General features: G+C 43.6%; 1 protein-coding gene across 2 annotated transcripts in view; it reads right to left on the minus strand.

The window, feature by feature from the left end:
- Positions 1 to 22191, minus strand: part of NCOA6 (nuclear receptor coactivator 6) — a 1393760-nt gene that overhangs the window by 607630 nt on the left and 763939 nt on the right. For both annotated transcript variants that reach the window (XM_044090286.1, XM_044090285.1), the window contains exon 6: positions 19000 to 19121. In XM_044090286.1, coding sequence (XP_043946221.1) covers positions 19000 to 19121 — 122 coding nt within the window. The remainder of the gene's footprint in view (positions 1 to 18999; positions 19122 to 22191) is intronic.

A 22191-nucleotide genomic window follows, 5' to 3' on the forward strand; every position in this document is an offset into this window, starting at 1 on the left:
TCCATGCTTGTCTGTGATATGTCCTTGTGCAGAACCTTTTCAATTGATAATTTTGAGGAGAGGCAAATAGATCTATGTCTGGGCTCCTCCATTTCTCTGATGATATGCTGAACACTTGTGGATTTAGTTTCCACTCGTAAGGATCCAGAAGGTTTCTGCTTAAATCGTCTGCTTTCCTGGCAGGAATTGAGCTTGAAGATGTATTTGGTAGGTCAAAGCTGTGTCCCACAGTGCCATGGCTAATCTGCAAAGGGGGTAGGAGTGTGTGCCCCCTTGCTTGTTTATATACCACATGATTGTGGTGTTGTTCGTCTTTATCAGTAGTTGTCCTGGATGAAGTAAGTCCTTGAAGGCTGTTAAGGTATTTTGAACAGCTAGCATCTCTTTCTGCTTGATATGTAGATGCATTTGTTTTGGTGACCACATGCCCTGAATGCATCTTCCTGCCATGTGGGCCCCCCAGCCATAATCTGATGCGTCTGTTGTTATGGTTTGGCTGGCAGGGGGTAGAGTGAATGGCCGTCCCATGTTTTGGTGACATGCCTTTCCCTACCATAGAAACTCCTGTTGCAGGCAGGGAATGTGTGGAATCATCGTCTCCAGACTGAGAATGTTGACTCCATAAACTTTTTAGGTACCATTGAAGTTTCCTCATATGCAGTCTTGCATATGGAATCAGTAGGATGCACGATGCCATGAAGCCCAGAGTCTGCAGAATTTGTCTTGCAGAAAACTGGGTTTCTGTTGCCATCAGTTTGAAGAAAGTAGTCAGTTGCTTTTGCTCGTCTGGCGTGAGGTAAGCCATCTGGGCAGTTGTATTCAGCTTGCACCCAGGAATGTTATTTTTTGAGAGGGTACCAGTTGTGACTTCTTTTCATTTATTGTGTACCCTAGGCATGCTAGAAGCCTTTTCACAAATGCCAAGTGTCAAAGAAGAGTGTCCTTGTTCTCTGCTTGAATGAGACAGTCGTCCAAGAAAGGATACATTTGTACACTTCTTTGTCTGCAAAATGCAATAACTGGTGCCAGGCACTTTGGCTTATCTACTGTGCCCAGGGTCTTTACAAAGGGCAGTGCAGAGAATTGGTAATGCAATAACTGGTGCCAGGCACCTTGGCTTATCTACTGTGCCCAGGGTCTTTACAAAGGGCAGTGCAGAGAATTGGTAATGCATTAAGCCAGCCTTGAATCTGGGGTATCATCTGCACGACTGTCTTATTGGGACATGCAGGTATGCCTCTTTTAGGTCTAAATTCACCAGCCAAGCATTCTTGCCCAGCATGGGCAGAAGCTGCTGCAAAGACAGCATTTTGAATTTTGGAATGTCCAGGTGTGTGTTCAAAATCGATAAATCCAGTATTGGCCGCCAGGCCCTCCTTTCTGGGTACCAAGAACAGCCTTGAGTAAAAACCTTGTCCTTTTTCCTGTTCTGGTACTGTCTGAATGGCCCCCACATCCATGAGGGACGTAACCTGTTTCGGTGCCTCTGCCCATTGATTTTTTGGCAGATCTGGCCAACCATTTGCCACTGGCAGAGTGTGGAAATGGAATCTGTATCCCTGTGATACGATGTTTAGTACCCACTTGTCCTGGGTTATTAACTGCCAATTATGAGCAAAAAGTGCTAATTTCCCCCTCTATGTGTGTTGTCAAAAGATAAGTGCTTGGTGTAGGCAGAGGGAAGTCATTGGGATTGCTTTCTGTAGGTTTGCACTTTATCTCCTCCAGATTTGGAGGTGGAAGCGCCCCATTGCTTTGACCTGTATGAATCTTGCGCCTGGTATCTGGAACCCTTAGGGCGTCTGGATTTGCCCCTTTGAGCTCTGTCTGACACAGGAAAGGACCAATTTTTTGTAGGCCAGTCTACTGAATCTTGGTGGCTGCACTTGTAAGAAATCTTTAACAGTTTGCATGGACTTAGCTATGTTTTCCATTTTCTTTAAAACCTCTTCTGCCTTAATACCAAACAGAGAATCATGCTGTAAAGGTGCATCTAGCAATTTAGCCTTAACGTGATCAGGCAAATTTTGTTCCTTTAACCAGGCATGCCTCCTAATCACAGATCCAGTAACTGCGGCCCTGCAGGAGGCCTCTAAGGAATCAAAACCAAATTGTAAAGTATGCTTTCCAACTTGTTCAGTTGCATGCAATAATTCCTGCATTTCTTTATTTTCTGCACATTCTGAAATCAACATTTTCTGTTTCAGCAATCCCATAACATGTTGTTGGTACTTAAGCATATGAAATTGACAGTTTAAGGCTCCAATTGCCAAGGTTGCAGATGTATAAACCTTTTTTCCCCATCTGTCCAGTGCTCTGGAAACTCTGTCAGAGGGGGTAGGATTTTTTGCTGTTGAGGTCTTAACTCCCTTTGGACCCTGTGAAATAGTTTCAGGATCAGCAGCAGGGTTTCTAAATAAAAAATTTATGCGAGTCAGGGACCCTGTAACAACAGTCAGGCTTACTGGGAGCAGGAGGTAAGGAGTCAGGAGTCAAGCTCGACTCCGAAAACACATCATCCATAATGTCTAAAACAGGGGGAATGGCTAAAGGCCTGTGCTGAGGGAGAAGGAGGAAATCCCGGAGTCTCTTATTTGATTCTGAGAAGTCTTGCCTCTCTCAGTGAAAATGCTCCCTCAAGGTATGCAAGGTTTCTCCTAATGAATAATCCTCAGGAGATGCACATGGAATAGACTCCTCAGCATCAGAATGCTCATAGGGAGGTATAGATAATTCCTGATCAGAAGAGGAATCAGAAGAAATAGAAACCTGATCTGAAGATTCATAATCAGTGTCTTGCCTAAGCCTCTTATCAGGAGGGGGATGGGTACTCTTGGTCAAGGTAATAAGGTCTTCAGCCATTTTGATCATCTGTTTTTTAGGCATAGAGGCCTGTGCATGTGGCTCATGCGTCATTTTTTTAGTTTTAGAAGTTGCTTTTGTCTTGGGTTTTGCAGCCGTCGTCAGTTTGATACACAAATGTTGAGGTCTGAATACACCCGCAGAAGCCGGCACCTGCTCAGCGGCTCCGGACCCATCCGAGGGAGATACATCCGTCGGTCCAATACCTTTAGTACCTTGCGGCATGCCAGACTCCACATGGGTGTCGGTAGAGGCCTGCGACTCGAAGGTAGCGGGTATCAGGGGTTGCGAAAGCGCCTCACTGAGTACCGGCCTGAATACCAGAGTCTTGGGATTTCTGCGTCGGATGCTGTCGCTTCTTCCATGATGTCAGGGGTACAAAACATGCAGCAGACGCGATTACATCAGTTTTTCTTGTCCCCGATGTCAGGTGCCCCCACACTAGGAAGCAATTATATGGTGTGGAACACCCCCACCAAAAAGCAAATACACAAAGCATAATATATGCCAAACCAAAAAGGATAGGAGAAAACAAAGATAATCAGGGGGCTGGAGGGAGGGTAACCAGGACTGCAACAGTGAATACACTCGTACATCTATATTTATGGTAAGTGTACACAACTATACTATGTTCTTCGTGTTTTACTGTCGCAGTCATCACATTTGGGTAGATTCCCAAAGCGAAGGAAGGGTGGAGGTAGATTAAGAAGCATTAGGGCTGGCAATCAGGCCCTGTAAGACTGCTGTGGCAAATCCAGCTCTGGATTTAAAAAAGATAGGCAAGTGGTAATGCTTGGTGAAAGTATGTACAGAACTCCAGGTTGCAGCTTCCACGATGTCCCTGGTAGGGACTCCTCTGAGAAATGCAGTAGAGATAGATACAGCCATAGTGGAATGTGTTCTTATCCCCTGTGTGGTAGGTTTTCCATGGTGCTTGTAGCAGAAATGGATGGAGTGTGCTATCCATTTGGAAATGGTTTACTTTGAAATGGCCTTACCCTCTGCCCCTGCAGCAAAGCTGACTAGCAGTTGGTCATATTTTCTGAGAGGCTTAGTCCTGTCCAGAAAGAATCTAAGCTGTCTGTGCACGTCCAGAGAATGCAGTATCCTTTTCCCTTTATTCTGAGGATTAGGGGAAAAAGTAGGCAAATGAATGGACTGATTTAAAGCCACACTAGACATTACCTTGGGCATAAAAGATGGGTTAGTCCTGAGAGAAACCCTGTCCGCATGGAAGATAATGAAGGGTTCCACTGCCATAAGGGCCTGCAGTTCAGACACTCTTCTTGCTGAAGTGATGGCTAGAAGTAAAGCTGTTTTCCAAGAGAGGAACTTCAGCTCTGCTGTAGCAGCTGGTTCAAAGGGAGGAACAGTACGTGTTTCCAATACAAAGTTAAGGTCCCAGGCTGGAGTGAGACCCTCTCCTTGGGGGGGGGGGGGGTCTTAAGTTTTTGGCCCCTCTAAGGAACTGTTTTCCCAGAGGATGAGAGAAGAGGGGTGGGCTCAGTATTATAATGAGCTGAGATGGCTGAGGCATGAATCTTAATGGAAGAGAAGGATAGGCCCTTGTGGAGCATTTCTGTTAAGTAATCTAATATATGAGGTAAGCTGGGCACCATTGTGCCCATCCCCTGAGACTGGCTCCAGGAACAGTATATTTTCCACTTTTCTGAATAGGATTTTCTAGTACTAAGCCTCCTTGCCTCAAGAATGACATCCAGCACCTGCTTACTGAGGGTTGCTACATGTGAGCTCAAGGGATTAGCCAGGCTGCAAGGTTCAGGTTTTTAAGCTGAGGATGCAGTATCTGGCCCGCCTGCTGGGACAGCAGGGAAGGGGTCTGAGGCAGGTGTCACGATTGTAGAACTGTCAGACTATGCAAAACAGGGTACCAGTGCTGGCATGGCCAGTCTGGTGCAATCAGGACTGTCCTTGGCTTGTCCTGTTTGATCTTTTGTAGAACCTTCAAGGGGAAAGTCATAGACTGAGAGGTAAAGGACAGGGCATCCACTTTCCAAGCTTGACTGTGGGGAGTTCTGGTGCAGTATTTGTTCAATTGATAGTTCTGAGGGGAGGCAAACAGGTCCACCTCTGGAGTCCCCCATCTGTTCCTCAAAAGCTTGAATGTTATGGGTTCCAGTTTCCATTTGTGTGGGTCCATGACATTTCTGCTCAAGTCGTCTGCCAGTGAATTTAGTTTGCCTGGCAGGAAATGAGCTTTTAGGTGCACTTGGTTGCTCAAGGCTGTGTTCCACAAAGCCATGGCTAAACTGCTGAGTGTTTAGGAATGGGTTCCCCCCTGCTTGTTTATGTACCACATAACTGTGGTGTTGTCTGTCTTTAACAATAGTTGTCCTGGAAGAATGAGGTCTTTGAAGGCTGTCAGAGCATTCTGTACAGCTAATATTTCTTTTTGACTGATATGCAGGTGCATCTACTTTGGGTTCCATTTGCCCTGAATGCACTTGCCCTGCCATGTGAGCCCACCATGCATAGTCTGATGGGTCTGTTGTTAGGGTTTGGGCGGCAGGGAGTAGAGTGAAAGGGAGTCCCTTGTTGTGGTTGCAGGCCTCTGCCCACCAAAGGAACTCTGCCCTTAGACACGGAATGATAGGAATTGTTTCCATGTCCTGAGAATGTTGACACCATAGACTTTTTAGATACCACTGAAGTTTCCTCATATGCAGTCGTGCATATGAAATGAACAGAATGCAAGAGGCCATGAACCCCAGAACTTGCAGTATTTTCCTTGCAGATAGCACGTTTTTTTGTGGCCAGCAGGTTGTCAAATACATTTGTTTCTCTGGAGTGAGGAATGCCACCTGGGAAGTTGTGTTCAAGCTTGCTCCCAGGAATACAATCTGTTGGCAAGGTACTAGGTGTGATTTCTTTTTGTTGATGGGGTACCCCAGTGAGGTTAGAAGTCTCTCTAAAAATGCCAGGTGCTGTAATAGCAATTCCTGACTTTCCGCCTGACTCAGGCAATCGTTCAAGTATGGGTAAATCTGAATACTTCTCTGCCTGCAAAATGCAATGGCTGGAGCTAGGTACTTTGTGAATATCCTGGGCGCAGTAGATAAGCCAAAGGGAAGTGCAGAGAACTGACAGTGCATACAGCCTGCCCTGAAGCGTAGGTATTTCCTGCAAGATTCCCTTACAGGGATGTGCAGGTAAGCTTCTTTTAAGTGTAGGGTTGCCAGCCAGGAATCCTTGGCTAGCATAGGAAGCAGCTGTTGGAGAGTTAGCATTTTGAATTTTTTAACCACCAGAAAGGTGTTGAGAATAGACAGATCCAGGATAGGACGCCAGGAGTTTTCTTTTCTGGGAACAAGGAACAGTCTTGAATAAAAGCCTTGCCCCCCCCCCCCCTTTGTTCTGCCTTGACAAGTTGAATAGCCTTGATGCTGAGGAGTGTACTTGCTTTTGAGCCTCCGCCCACTGGTTTGGGGGGAGGTCTGGCCATCCACATAGGGTTGGGAGTGATTGGAAGTGGAATCTGCATCCTAGGGAGACAATGTTTAAAACCCATTTGTCTTGGGTAATGTATTCCCAGTTTTTTGCATGCAGGGCGAGCTTTCCTCCTAAAGGTACAAGTACTTGAGCAGGCTTGGAGGAGTTAAAGAGAAGTCATTGTGCAATTTTACCATAGGGGGTGGCTTACTATTCCCTGCTTTGGAAGTGGGAGCACCCCACTGCTTAGATCTGTGCATAACCTGAGACTGAAGTCTTGGTGGTCTGCTGCCCCTGGGTTTGGACTGAGAAGGCCTGGAAGGGACTGAAAAGGACCAATTCTTTGAAGGCCAATGCTTACTGAATCTAGGTGCTGTACTTGTAATAAATCTTTAACAGTTTGCATAGATTTAGCTTTTTCCTCCATCATTTTGAGGACGACTTCTGCTTTATTGCCAAACAGGCGCTCTTGGTTTAAGGGTGCATCCAGTAATTTTGCTTTTAATGATCTGGCAAGTTTTATTTCTTAAGCCAAGCATGCCTTCTAAGTACAGACCCAGTGACAGCAGCCCTGCAAGATGCTTCTAAAGCATCAAAACCACATTGCAAAGTATGTTTACCAACTTGGTCAGCAGAATGCATTAACTCTTGTAAATCTTTGCGTTCTGCCATCAGGAATCAACATAATTTTCTGTTTAATTAGCCCCATAATACGCTGCTGATACCTTAACACATGAAACTGGCAATTTAAAGCCCTAATAGCCAGAGTAGCAGAGGTGTATACCTTCTTACCCCATCTGTCTAAAGCCCTAGAATCCTAGAAGGGGTAGGACTTTTGGCAGTAGTAGCCTTAATGCCTTTTGATCCATGGGAAATGGTCTCTGGATCCGCAGTAGGATTCCTGAAAAGGAATTTGAGAGAGTCAGGTACTCTATAGTACCGGTCAGGTTTCCTGGGAGCTGGAGGCAAAGTATCCAGCGTAAGGCTGGATTCCAAGAAAACATCATCTACAATCTCCAGAACAGGAGGGATAGCTAGAGGCCTGTGCTGAGGTAGGTTTAAAAATTCCCTGAGTCTCTTTTTGGACTGAGAATAGTCCTGGCTTTCCCAGCGGAAATGCTCCCTAAGGGTATGCAAAGTTTCACCAAAAGAAGAATCTTCTGGAGGGGAAGCAGAGGGAATGGAATCCTCTACATCAGAATCCTCATAGGTAGATAAGGGTATGTCCTGGTAGTCAGAAGGAACACAGATATCAGATTCCTAATCAGAAGGAAAATCAGTTCTAGGTCTCTCAGAGGGGGAAGGCTGGCTTCCCCTAATTAAAGTAATAAGGTCTTCAGCCATTCTAATCATTTGTTTTTGAGGCATGTGGGCCTGAGAATGCGCTTTGGTAGTCTGTTTCCTAATCATAGTGTGAACTTTAGGATGAGAAATTCGGTATTTTTGGCTTGAAATGAAGTCATCGGTTTAATATGAAAATTGGTAGGCCTGAATACACCCTCAGAAGCGGTGCCTGCACAGCGGCTCTGGACCCATCCAAGGTAGAGACATCCACAGGTTCCACAGTCGAAGAAGCATCTCGTGGTATACCAGACTCCGTATGGGTCTCAGTAGAGGCCTGTGAATCTGTAGAAGTGGGTATCAGGGGCTGTGAAAGCGCCTCACTGAGTACCGGCCGACTAGCTTAATGGAAGTGTCGTCGGCAGTTTTGGACCTATGCAGTTTGTCTCGGTCTTTATCCTTACGTTTTTTTTCGGAAGATCGGTAGTCGGATGGCTTAAAGCCATTTTGGAGTATGGAGATTGAGAGCGAAAGTATTTGGTTAAAAAAATAGCCAGACGACGAATAGTTCGGACGTTGCACTAGGCACAAAACCGACAGCAAGGGACGTCGTGGTCTGGGCCTAAACAGGTGACGCAGTAAGAATGAAAATCTCTATGAGGTATTTGCTTTCCACAGGCAAGACAATTATTAATTTTTTCCGACATCGGTTAGAGCAAGAAAAAAGGATCCCCAACGGGGTACCTATCTTTTAGAAGACTTCAGGTCTGAAACTCAAAAATGAAAATTTCAGGAGTCGGCCAACCGACACTTGCGAACCTGCTTCTGCTTCGGGCACCGCACGGCAAGAAAGACTGATGTAATGGCGTCTGCTGCATGTTTTATACCCCTGACATCCTGACGTCATGGAAGAAGCGACAGCATCCGACGCAGAAATCCCAAGACACTGGTATTCAGGCCGGCTGAGGGGTACCTGCAGGCAGACAACCCAAATGTGATGACTGCAATAGTGAAACACGAAGAACATCTCCACTCTCAATGTACTGGGGTACTATGTGCAATTCTACTCAGCAGCAGACAGCTGTAACTATGCACAGCCATGCACAGGTGTCAGCAGCTCTGTGCAATTGTGTTAAGTTGCATACTGTTTCGAACTACAAGAAACTAGGTTTAGCACAATAGTGTGAAAAATTACATTCTTTTTTTTTTTTTAACAAAATCAGGTGGTGAGAACACTTGGGAGCTATTCAAAGTCACTCTCAACAGTGCACACCCACTTTATGGACTACGCAACAGTCCCCAGGCGTAGTGGGATCAGGTTTTGAGGTCAAGTCTAAGTAGATGTCCTCATATCTGCACATGTAGTTGTCATAGCTCAAGTGTCCAGATAATCGCCTCATATTTTTGGTGTGTTCCTCATAAAACTTGTGGTTTTCTGGAAATTCACTGGGATGATCTGTGGATTTAAGTCACTAAATAATGAAATACAGTTAGTTTCAGACTTCATATCCTTCAGAAAAATGCATGTGAACACAAATCCTATTACTTTAACAACTTTCTAAGTTTATGAGCAATGTTTAAATTCTGTCCCTATTTTTTGACCCTTGTCCCCCCATTATGTTAGGCTTTGTCCAGATTTCTTGTGCTAAGAGATTGAGAGGTATGGTAGTTGTACTTCAGCCATGCACAGTTTCAGTGTCAGCAAACACACAGTTGAAACAAACCACCCAGAAAGTACAGTTTTGTACCTACCATAAATGTAGATGTCCGAACAGGATAGCATCTGCAGTCCTAACAAATGGGTTGTCCTGTCGTCAGGCAGCCCTTCGGTCAGCCGGATTCCAAGGTCTGGGTCTGGCCTCGGCTGGTGTCACACTTCACCCGACGTCATCTCTGCTGGTCTTCGGGTATAAAGGCATCAGCCGACGCCCTTTTCCTCAGTGTTTCTTGCCCCAGATGCCAGTTGCCCTCTTGGAAAGCTAAATTTTGGGTAAATGCCAATGTTTCCAAAAAAAAAATAGTAGGCAAACACAAAAAATAAGCATGTATGTACATATATACAAACAAATACACCATAAGAGATCCCCCCCCCCAGCTAGCTATTAGGAGGGTAAATACCCTAGGAGTACCACAGAGGGAAGGAGGGTGGGTAATCCTGACTGCAGATGCTATCCTGTTCAGACATCTACATTTATGGTAGGTACAAAACTGTACTATGTCCTTCAAGGATGCATCTGCAGTCCTAACAAATGGGTAGAATACCATAGCCAAACTAGGGAGGAGGAAGAAGAATTATGGTGTAGTTAGGATCCCTTGCAAAACAGCAGTGGCAAACCCTGCTCGGGATCTAGAGTATAGAGGTAAATTATAATGCTTGGCAAATGTATGCACGGAGGTCCAAGTAGCCGCCTCAATAATGTCCTTGGTAGCCACTCCTTGTAAGAAAGCTGTGGTAGTGGCTGTAGCCCTTGTAGAATGAGGCCTTATGTTCTGTGGAATTTGCTTTCCATGGTAGGAGTAACAGAATCTTATGCAATTTCCTATCCACTTGGAGATTGTCTGTTTGGAAATTGCTTTTCCTTCCTTCCTGTTGCATAAGCTACTAGAAGCTGGTCAGTTTTTCTATTGCCCTTGGTTCTGTCCAGGTAGTAGCGCAACTGTCTATGTACATCCAAGGTATGCAGCAGCCTTTCCCCCCTGTTCTGTGGATTGGGAAAGAAGGTAGGTAGGTGGATTGCCTGGTTTAGAGACACTCTGGATACCACCTTAGGCATAAATGTAGGATTAGTTCTCATGGACACTCTATCTTGATGGAAGATTAGGAAGGGTTGTACTGCCATTAAGGCCTGTAGTTCCGAAACCCTTCTTGCTGAAGTAATTGCCAGCAGGAAAGCAGTTTTCCAGGATAGGTGTTGGAAGATCTGCTGTTGCTGCTGGTTCGAATGGAGGGAGTGTCAATTTTTCTAGCACAAAGTTCAAGTCCCATGCTGGTAATGGTGGTTTCCTAGGAGGTTTTACATTCTTGATTCCTCTGAGGAACTGCCTGAGTAGAGGATGTGAGAAGACAGGGGATCGAGCTGTATTCTGCAGAAATAGCTGATGCATGTATCTTGATGGAGGAATAGGACAGGCCTGTATGGAGAAGCTCTGCCAAATACTCCAGGATGTTGGCAATATCCATCTTTGACACATCTTTTCCTCTTTCAGTACTCCAAATGACAAACCTTTTCCATTTTCCTGCATAGTTCCTTCTTGTTGAAGGTCTGCGGGCCTCAAGGATAATGTCTTTAACCCTTTGGGATAAATCTGGGTTAGTTGCTCTTATGAAATGTTCCAGGCAGTCAGTTGCAGAGTTTTCAGGTTTGGATGCATGATATTGTAGTCGCTCTGAGTTAACATCAAAGGAATCAGGGGTAGTGTCCACGTTCCCCCCGAGACATGCTCCTCAGCAATGGATACCAATGTTGTCTTGGCCAATTTGGAGCTATCAGAATTATCCTTGGACGTTCCTCTTTGATTTTCAGTAGTACCTTGTGCATCAAAGGAAGAGGTGGGAATGCATATGCTGTCAGGCCTTTCCAACTGAAGGATAGAGAGTCCACCTTCCAAGCAAGTGGGTGGTATGTCCTTGTGCAGAATTTCTTGAGTTGGTGATTGAGTGGGGATGCGAATAGGTCTATTTGTGGCATTCCCCATTTCTTTGTGATGGCCTTGAAGATGTCCGGGTGTAGCATCCATTCGTGAGCATCCGAGGTAGTTCTGCTTAACATGTCTGCTAGGATGTTTTCTTTTCCCGGTACAAATATTGCCTGTAACTGAATCCTGTAGCTCAGAGCCATATTCCATAGGTCCAGAGTCATTCGGCATAGGGGGTATGAATGAGTGCCTCCCTGTTTGTTGATGTACCACATGACTGTGGTGTTGTCTGTCCTTATCATTAATTGGCCTTCTTTGAGGAATGGTCTGAAATTCTGGATTGCTAGTTTTACTGCCAGCATTTCTTTTTGATTTATGTGCAGGTGCAGCTGATCTGGAGTCCATCATCCTTGAATGCATTTGTCCAGCATGTGGGCCCCCCAACCTAGGTCTGAGGCGTCCGTAGTGATGGTTTGGCTTGCTTGAATGTTGTGGAAGGGCAAACCTGGGTTTGACTGGCATGCTTGAGCCCACCATAGGAACTCTTGTTTCAGGCATGGGATTAGTGGTATTTCGCTTTCTAAGCTGTGCCTGTGTTGAGACCATAGATTCTTTAAGTACCACTGTAGCTTTCTCATATGCAGTCTAGCATGGGGGACCAGGATTATGCATGATGCCATGAAGCCCAAGGCCTGCAGTACTTTCCTTGCTGTTAGTTTGTTCTGCTTTGTTAATGCCAAGAAGTAAAGAGGGAGTTGTTCTTGTTTTTCTGCAGTTAGGAATGCCATCTGTTTTACTGTGTCCAATTCTGCACCCAAGAATGTTCTTGTTTGGGATGGTATCAGTCTTGACTTTTTTAAATTGACTGTGTATCCCAGGGCTTGTAGTAAGTAAATGACTCTTTGTAAGTCTTGTGTCAGCTTGCTTTTGTTGTCCGCTTGTATCAGGCAGTCGTCCAGGTATGGATAAATTTGGATTCCCTGTAGCCTGCAATGAGCTATTACTGATGCCAGGCATTTCGTGAACACTCTGGGCGCAGTAGATAAGCCAAAGGGCAATGCTGAGAATTGATAATGCTCTGATCCTGCAAGAAATCTGAGGTATCTTCTGCAATTTGGTCGTATGGGGACGTGCAGGTATGCCTCCTTGAGATCTAGAGTTACCAGCCAACAATCCTTGCCCAGCATGGGAAGAAGTTGTTGTAGGGTCAGCATTTTGAATTTTGGAACAATGATGAATGTGTTTAAAGCGGACAGGTCGAGAATAGGTCTCCAACTTTTCTCTTTTCTTGGTACTAGGAAGAGTCTGGAGTAAAATCCTTTGCCCTGTTCTGTAGGTGGTACCCTTTCCACAGCTCTCATCTTTGTTAATTGAGCTATCTGTTTTAGAGCTACTGTTTTTTGATTTGGTGGCAGGTTTGGCATTCCTCTTTTTACTGGTAAGGTGTGGAAATGAAACCTGTAGCCTTGGTCTATAGTTTGCAAAATCCACTTGTCTCGTGATATAGTGCCAATTTTTTGAAAATAAGGCTAACTTTCCGCCTAAGGGTGCTGCTATTTGTTCCCTGGTAGGCGGTGTCAGAGCCAAGTCACTGTGATTGTCCTGTTGCAGTGGCAGTGGTTGTGTCTGTGCCTCGTTGGTTATTGCCTTGCCACTGGTGTCCTCTGTAGGCACCTCCTCTGGATTGATTTCTGCCTCTGGAACGCCTATTCCTGCCTCTCTGAGATTTAGAGGAGTCTGGAAAGGACCAATTTTTGGAAGGCCAGTTCCTGCTAAACCTTGGGGGCTGAACCTGTAAGAAATCTTTAACTGTTTGTACAGATTTTGCCTTCTCTTCCATTTTCTTCATTACTTGCTGGGCAGGAGAACCAAATAGACTGACCTTATCCATAGGAGCATCTAATAGTTTTGCTTTAACATGATCCGGCAAGACCTGTTCTTTCAACCATGCATGCCTTCTTATAACTGTGCCAGTCATGGCTGATCTAAATGAAGCCTCCAGTGCATCTTAGCCACATTTTAAAGAATGGTTACTAACCTGCTGAATGTTATTCACCATTTCTAAAACATATTTCTTATCTAAGGAATCATCAGAGGACAGTTTCTTAGTTAACTGATCAAGCATAAACTCTTGGTATTGGATCATATGAAACTGACAGTTCAAAGCTCTAGCTGAGAGGGTAGCAGAGGTGTATACTTTTTTACCCCATCTCTCTAAGGACCTGGATTCCCTTTCAGAAGGGAGAGGGTTTTTCGCTGAGGTCAAAGCTACTGCCTTAGGCCCCTGGGAGATAGTCTCAGGATCTGCAAGGGGAGCCTTGTATAAGTGGTGATGAGTGTCCGGCACCCTGTAATACCTATCGGGCTTGGCAGGGGCTGGAGGTAAAGTATCAGGAGCAGTGCAAACATCATTAAATGCATCATCCACAACAGGAAGAACTGGAGGTATAGCTAAGGGCCTATGTTGTGGTAAGTGTAGAAAGGTCCTAAGCCTTTTTCTTGAATCAGAGAAATCTTGTCCCTGCCATTGGAATTGCTCTCTCATGGCATGTAAGGTTTCCCCAAAGGAAAATTCCTCTGGTGGAGAGGCAGAAGGTATAGATTCTTCAGCATCGGAATCTTCATAAGTAGAAAGAGGAGCCTCTGGATGGTCTGTATAGTCTGAATCATCAGAAGAGTCATCTGAGGACACTGGCTCAGGGGGCTCTGCTCTAGGTCTCTTTTCTGGAGGTTGAGAGGCCCTGTCTGGGTGAGATTGGGATCCCCTTATTAAAGAGATGAGATCCTCTGCCAGAGTAAGCATTTGGGAACTGGAACTGGGCCTGTGAGAGGGGGGCTTAACAGGCACAGACTTAGCAGTTTTGGCTGCTTTAGCCCTGGCAAAGGCCTTTATAGACATGGCTGCAGGAGGCCTAGCAGCACCACGTGCTGGGGTAGAGACATCCAAAGGGATGGTGTCCGATAATTCTAGAGAAACCACATTAGTAGGCAAAACTTCAGAGGCCGATTCAACTAGGGTAGCAGGAGCCTCGGTAGTAGTCATGGATTCTGCTGAAGATTGACCCGTTTGCTCGGTTTCGCCGAAACCGAGACACTCGCGGTTTGCTTAACCGTGGTTTCGGCCGAAACCGCGGACCGCGAGTGTCGGTCTTTTTCTTTGCGTTTCTTAACAATTTGAGAAGTCGGAGGATCCGACGGCATAATGTACGCAAAATCTGAGCCGAAAAACTGTTCAGCAAACTCCGACTGACGCCTAAGCGTTCGTCGGTTGAAAGAAGCACAGGCTAAACAGGCTGCTACGTCGTGGTCTGGGCCTAAACAAGGCAAGCAGTAAGAGTGGAAATCTTTATGAGGTATTTGTTTCCCACAAGTTAAACAGTTATTCACTTTTTCTGACATCGGCTGAGGCAAGAAAGAGTCCCCAATGGGGTACTTAGCTTTTTAGAAGTCTTCGAAGTAGTATTCGGTAGTAGTAATCTCTGGATCTGACCGACCGGCACTTGCGAACAGCTTCTGCTTGGCGCACGCGCAAGAAAGACTGGGGAAAATGGCGTCGGCTGATGCCTTTATACCCGAAGACCGGCAGAGATGACGTCGGGTGAAGTGCGACACCAGCCGAGGCCAGACCCAGACTTTGGAATCCGGCCGACCGAAGGGCTGCCTGACGACAGGACAACCCATTTGTTAGGACTGCAGATGCATCCTTGAAGGACATCACACAAGCCAATTAAAAAAAAAAAAAAAAACAAACACTGTCGTGCACCCAGCATAAATACATTTCACCCAGAACAATAGAAGCACCCCCATCACTCACCAAGAGATTACTTGCTATATCAGTCACAAATGAAAATATCTATGAAGGTACAAAACAAACGGCTGCAGCTGTTAGCATTTCAGCTGCATTTTAAGACTTACTTTGAATAAAACTTAAGTTTTTAACTTTGTTACAGGTTAATTCAGCAATTTACTAACCACATACAGTACCCTAAATCTTCAGAAGCACTTTTTACTACAGCTAATGGCATCACCATTACCTCAGAATGGTGGAAATAGACCCAGTGCTAACTGGCATTCTGATGTACAACAGCATTTAAAAATAAGACTTAACAGTTTAAAAGACTCACTCTGATGAAATTAGGCATAAATATCTCCTACAATTAATGGCATCTATTTTGACTTAAAAAAAAAAGTAAAGAACCACTTAATTTCACTTTTAAGTAGATACTTCATTGTGTGTATCCATCTGCTGGGAGAAGTACTCCCCCTCAAGTAAAAGATTGAAGTCAATTACTTACTAGTCATACTAAGTATATTCCTCACTGTAAAGAGAGGCCCTAAGTAACTTCAGAGAAGCCTCATTTCTCTTTTGACTTGAGGGAGGCTCATGGTGACAAAAAAACTCTGATCCCATGGGGGGAAAAAAAAGAAGACAGCATAAGCTTTTAAAAGTAGAGCATGCACTTTTGCCAATATACTGGCATACAGACTCAGTGCCAACTTTACCCCCCTCACCCCCTAAAGGGCCAAGCACAATACCAGAGGAACGCCAAGTACTCGATATTACTGTTGCACAGGTTAAATCCGCACTGTCCAAGGCCAAGAATACAGCCACCATGGGACCTGACAATATCCCTGGCTGTGTTCTACAGGAATTACAAAGTGAACTGGCACCACACCTGTGTGCCCTGTTCAATCACAGCCTCACTTCAGGCTTTGTCCCCACTGAATGGTGCACTGCTACAGTCATCCCACTCCACAAAGCGGGAGTGACTACAGACCCTGGGAACTACCACCCCATTAGCCTGACAAATCTTATATGTAAGGCTATGGAGTGCACCATCATGGACCTTATAAATAGGGGCATAGGGAATTTCCAAACTCTGGACCACACGCAGTTTGGATTTGTGAAGGGTTGATCATGCCTGCTCAACCTGGTAGATTTCAAGTCTGTCACCAAAGCTGTGGATGAAGGCAAGGTAGTTCATACACCCTACCTCGATCTGGCCAAGGCCAGATACCATTCCTCATTCAGGAATCATAGGCAGACTCACTAAACTAAGCATCAACCCCTATGTCACTAGGTGGGTTGCAAACTGGCTCACTGACAGAACCCACACTGTGAAAGTAGTGGACTCCAAGTCAGACTGCCGACCAGTCACGAGTGGAGTCGTACATGGATTGGTTCTGGGTCCTCTCCTGTTTGGCATCTACTTCTCAAGTCCAGGTCAACACAAAGGGACTCTGGCTGACCAGGTTCGCAGATGATTGAAAACTGGGAGCCATCATTAGCTCTCCAAATAATGTAGACAATCTACAGAAAGGAGTCACTGAGACCATTGACTGGTGTCAGAACCATGGCCTTAAACTCAATGCCAAAAAATGCAAAGTCATTCCCTTTGGGGAAAAACTTGGTACCCATGAATTACCACATCAATAGTAGTCCACTGAACACCGAAGGTGTTAAAAAAGATCTGGGAACACAAGTTGACAGCAACCTCTCCTTTGACAAACACACTGCCACTGTGGTCAGAAAATCCTTCTATACAGCACATCTCATTACAAAGGGTTTTGCATCCAGGAAGAAACAGGTCATTGTGTCTCTCTACTCTTCCCTCATTAGACCTATTATCGAGTACAATGCCTCATTTAGCATGTACCTCACTAGACACATGCAACAACTGGAAAGACCACAAAAATACCTCACTAAGAGGATACTAGGCCTTAAACACATGCCCTATACAGATACTCTCAAACTTCTTCAGCTATTCTCTGTTTCATATCGCCTACTTAGAGACAATCTCTGCTTGACCAACAAAGCCAGTGCTGTTAAATATGCTACATCTAAAGAAATCCCAATCCCTCTGTGCCACACGCTCAAGAGACTTCAACCTCATTACTGCAATCAACAGAACATGCTGGAGGGACAGGTTCTTAATTCAGAAACTGCCCATACACTGGAACAGGCTTCCCCTTACACGTCAAGCAGAGCACCTCACTGGCCCTCTTCAACAGAGATCTTGATGAGTGGATGGGAAATAGAAAATTCACCCCGGAGATTACTTCAGTGGCCTTGCTTGACAGGGGCACTGGGAACTAACGAGTGGCACGATGCAAGGGAATCCTTTGGGCTAGGCTTATAAAGGCTTCAAGGCCATTAGCTTAGTACACATCTATGAACCTATAAGGGAATGAAAAAAAAAAAAAAAACGAACATCCAAGGTGGTAGAAGCTTAATAAAATGTGTGTGTGTGTGTGTGTGTGTGTGTGTGTGGGGGGGTGTGTATAATTTATTTATATGCATATGACGAACAAGACCTCAAAATCCGAAGGAAAAAAAGAAAGGATAAAAGCTCAAGCAAAAACAATCTAAAAAAAATCTTCCTAAACTGAAAGAAAAATACTTTTTCTACGGAAAGGAAGACAAGTGCATGTAATGGCATACCTGAGAAGCTGCCTCATTTAACACCTGTGATATAATTCAAGAACACACAAAATTGACAAAAAAAAAAAAATAAAACTTATAATGAATAACAAAAAAATGTATGCTGTTGGTTAACTTCAATAACTTTTTTTATTTTACAGAAACTGAGAAATCTGGCAATACAACTGCATGCAAAAGTCAGACACGGACAGATGGAGAGTGAGAATGAAAGTTTAGGCCTAGAGTCAGATGTCCCTTAGTCACAGCTGACACTTAGCCAAGCCTGACCCTGCAGAAGGCAAGGCAGGAGACCAAAGTGGTAAACATCTTGTGTTAATAAGGGTGCCTATGCATTTTCCAAGAGGTAGGATATTAGATCCAGCAGGATGAGTGTTAATTGCAGGATACCATGCCCTTCTACTTTTGAATTTGCCAGGCCAAGGAAAAAAAAAAACACTCCCACGGTATGGTAGCAAAGCAAAGACAGATTATTCATTACACTTTAAGATACTTGGAACATACCTCTTTACTGGTTCTACCCTCCACTTGCCATCTCCTCCCTTCACTCTCCATCCCACTGTATGGCTTTGTTTATACATACATTTTTTTTATGTCAATAAAGAATAACATTACAAAAAGGTAGTCTTACTTCTAAACTTATAAATTGCGAGGGATCTACTTTCTGGTTTACTTGAGTTACTTAGGTAAACCCTACTCATGTTTAATTCACTGATTACTAATGTTTAAGGGATTAACTACTGTATTTTTTTTTTAATTTTGTTTGTTTTATTCATACTAGCTACTTTACTTAGTGAAAAATTCTGCGCAACTGATTTTTGCTAATTATTTTTCTGTGTGACCCTCAACTGAGATTGAAATTGGTCACTACTGATGAGTGCTCTACCCCAGAAACTAAATACAAAACCAATCATTCAAATCAATAATCAATCTGCCACAAAAGTTACAGGACTTAGGTAATGGAGAGACTCCGAAAATGAAACAAGCAACTGAAGATCCATATTACTTAATCTTTTAGGAGCAGCAGACAAAGAAAATTAAAATATAAAAGCATGGTTCAGCCCTGAAGTATCAAAGCTTATAATGCTCACAGCTTCTTAATCCCCTCAAGAAAAACATGGAAGCACCTCTTCTCTGGTCAGTCTTGCAATGCCCCTCTCCTCTAAACCTCAGTTAAAGGAGTGAGCTATGTATTTCTACCATGGACTCAGAAAATACCAGCAAGTCTCTGTGACTGAACTCTCATCTCCCAAATGAAAGCTATTCCCACCATAAAAGCAGCCTAAACTCTACCTTATTCTGGGTATTAGAAAAAGTCAAAGACTGAATACCTGGTGGACGATTTGTAAAATCTTGAAGTTTAGGGCCTGTATTATCCATACTTGCACCCTGGTCCCCAGATAGTGGTGGCTGATCAGAATCTTCCAGGCCTGTTGGACGACTATCGGGCATGCTGAAAAAAAAAAATCATCATCTGTACATTTCACTAAATCGAGACCAAAAAAAAAAGAGAAAAGAAAAACAAAGCAAAGTATGCAGGGTGATCCAGTCTGGATTTTTTTCAGCCACAGCCAGGACCAAAGACATGTATAAGGAATAAAGAAACTTTTCACTTTAGCAGTAAAGCCACTACAAGAAAATAAAATGTATGCAATGCAAATTACAAAACTGTCTATATCAAGTCACTGCAGGTCAGATCAAAGCATACAAAAATAGAATACGACAAAGTATATCACTCGCTTATACACAATAACGTTACATTAGCTTGTATAGTAGAATTTAATTTACTTTAAACTTTGAAAAACATGAAGTTTTTCATAAAAGATCTGATTCCAAACTTATGTATTTGTGCTTTGTTTTAAAGCACGGCAAACAAACTCTCACGCACAAAGGTTTGATATTGTTAAAATAATAAATCAAATTAAAATGTATAAGTACTGAGGAATTACAGCCAAGTACACATTGTGGTACTTTTTTGCTACTCAGAAAGCAGCCTTACATGGTGCTGTATGGTCCTCCAACATGAAGTACCACAAAGGACTGGTCTAGCGGTCATGCTGAATGCTAATGAGGCATTCTGGGGAAGAGGCATATGTTAATGAGCATTGTGCTCTCCCCCCAGAACCACCTTGAGGAAGGCATCTACAAGGCCAAGGATAAATGCTTAAAGTGCTGTACTGACGCCAAGATTACTATGAGGACTAGGGGGTGGTGGGATATACGAGACACCAGCGAATATTAAATAAAGTGCCTTAAGGCACAGAAGAGCATAAAAAGAAAGGGGGAACCAAAGGACACACACTACAGTGTGAGAATGGCACCAACAATGGTACAGAAATCAAGGGTGGTGAGAGTGAATGTAAACCCGGGATAAAGTGAAGTGCCGTAACAGACTTCACAAGCGTGATGGGGGCGGAACATTAGACCACCACCATAATAGCACCACTATTCTTAAGGGGATCAGGAGCTGGAGGGGATATACTAGACCACCACAGCCTAATATAAACATGCTGCAATGGCAGTAAAGTATTATGGGGCAGAAAGTGCAGAAAGATATGGAAAGGTACAGCGACCATGTGTTACTATACATATATATATATATATATATATATATATACACACACACACACACACACATTTATATACATACACATATATCACAGTAAATGGTAAATGAAAGGGGAATCCCACTAGTACACTCCCAGGGTATGGTAGCAAAGCCAAGACAGATTATTCTTTATTACTGCCTTAATGTGCAGATAAGCCATGATTTGCACATCGCAGTAGTAAATATGATTCAGGAAACATGCAAACTAGCCAATAATGAGGTCTTCTCATTGCAGCTAACATGTTTCTGAACTGCAAATCTGCATGTCTCACTGGAAGGGCCTTTTATAGCATGTGCCATATGGCTCTTGCTAGGAACGTTAATGAAATCACGGATATTTGCCATTACATCCAAAGATTTGACTACAAAAACATCCATATGCACACATTAAACTTGAATACAATATCACTTCTTGAAAACAACTGCAAAACTAAGACAGTTTCTGAATGTACAATATGTAAAGATTAAATACAACTCTAATAAAGAATTTATGGATTAACAACTGACAATATATGAAGAAAAAGAAGATTTTAAACCTGAATTACATGGAACCTGAAATACTTACTCAAACCAGAAGTAAACAAAGCCCATAAATTAAAATTAAGTAATACAATTTTCCCAAATGTTTGTTAGTTTCTGCAAAATCTTTGAGTTAAAATAAGCACAGTAACTCGTTCTGACTCAAAAGATTAAGGGCAATTTAGGACAGCATGATGTTCAGAGCAAATTTTAATGTAAAAACAGGTGGCAATTCTGTAATGTTTGTATAAGTAGGAGGAAAAGAGTCGAGATGATGCATTAAACGCAGTGAACGCTCAACTACCCACTTCAAACAAAAGAAAGCACAGAGATAAGGCACCGCTTCAGAAGAGGTCATTTTAATTATGATACCATGCTTAGTAACTATCTGAACAAAATCAGACAGCCTGCAGAGGTACAATTGCAAAAGTGCCAGAACTTAATGTGAATTATTTTATTACTTTATTATATCTTGTTTATAAGGTGGAGAGAAATAGTACAGTTGTGTACACTTACCATAAATGTAGATGTTAGAGTATATTCACTGTTGCAGTGATTACATTTGGGTAATCTGCTGGCAGGTTGCCCCTCAGTCAGCCTGAATAACAAAGTCTTGGGTCCTGCGTAGGTTGCTGTCGCCACTTCCATGACGTCAGGTCGTCAGGGGTATAAAACATGCAGCCAACACCATTTTAATCAGTTTTTCTTGCCCTAGATGTCAGGTGTAAATATATAAATGCACCTTAGAAACATACAATTTACCTTCAACTAAAAGCAATTATACAATGCCTCCTCTAAAACGTGCACGCTGATTGGCCAGCCCAACCAGCGTGCCCGTTGTAAATCCCTCAATATACTAACGGAAAAAGGTCCGGTCGCCCGGACTTTTTCCGTTAGTATAAAACACTGTCTCGCTATGTTAAAAGAGTTTAACATAACGACACAGGTTTAAAAAAAGCAACGCAGATCCCCGTTGCTTTTTTTAAAGCTGTCTCGCTATGTTAAACTCCTTTAACATAGAGACACAGTTTTTTTAAAACCTGTCTCGCTATGTTAAATGAGTTTAACATAGCGAGACAGCTTTAAAATAAGCAACGGAGATCTCCGTTGCTTATTTTAAAGCTGTCTCGCTATGTTAAACCCATTTAACATAGCGAGACAGTAAAAGCAACGGAGATCTTGCGTTCTCCGCTTTTGCCCACAGCTCTGATGTACTGCGAGGCATGCGCAGTACATCAGAACGCCGCTGAACACCAGACAGCTGCGGAAGGGCAGCAAAGAGGCATATACAATGCCATTATTTAAGAAAAGTAATTATTTCTTTTCTTAAATAATGTCATTATAATAACAATAACACGCCTGGTGGTAATGCTGGATTACCCACGGTTGTCTTTGT

Source organism: Protopterus annectens, chromosome 12.part0 (genome assembly GCF_019279795.1).
Source record: "Protopterus annectens isolate FY-2018-M chromosome 12.part0, PAN1.0, whole genome shotgun sequence".
Classification (NCBI taxonomy): domain Eukaryota; kingdom Metazoa; phylum Chordata; order Ceratodontiformes; family Protopteridae; genus Protopterus; species Protopterus annectens.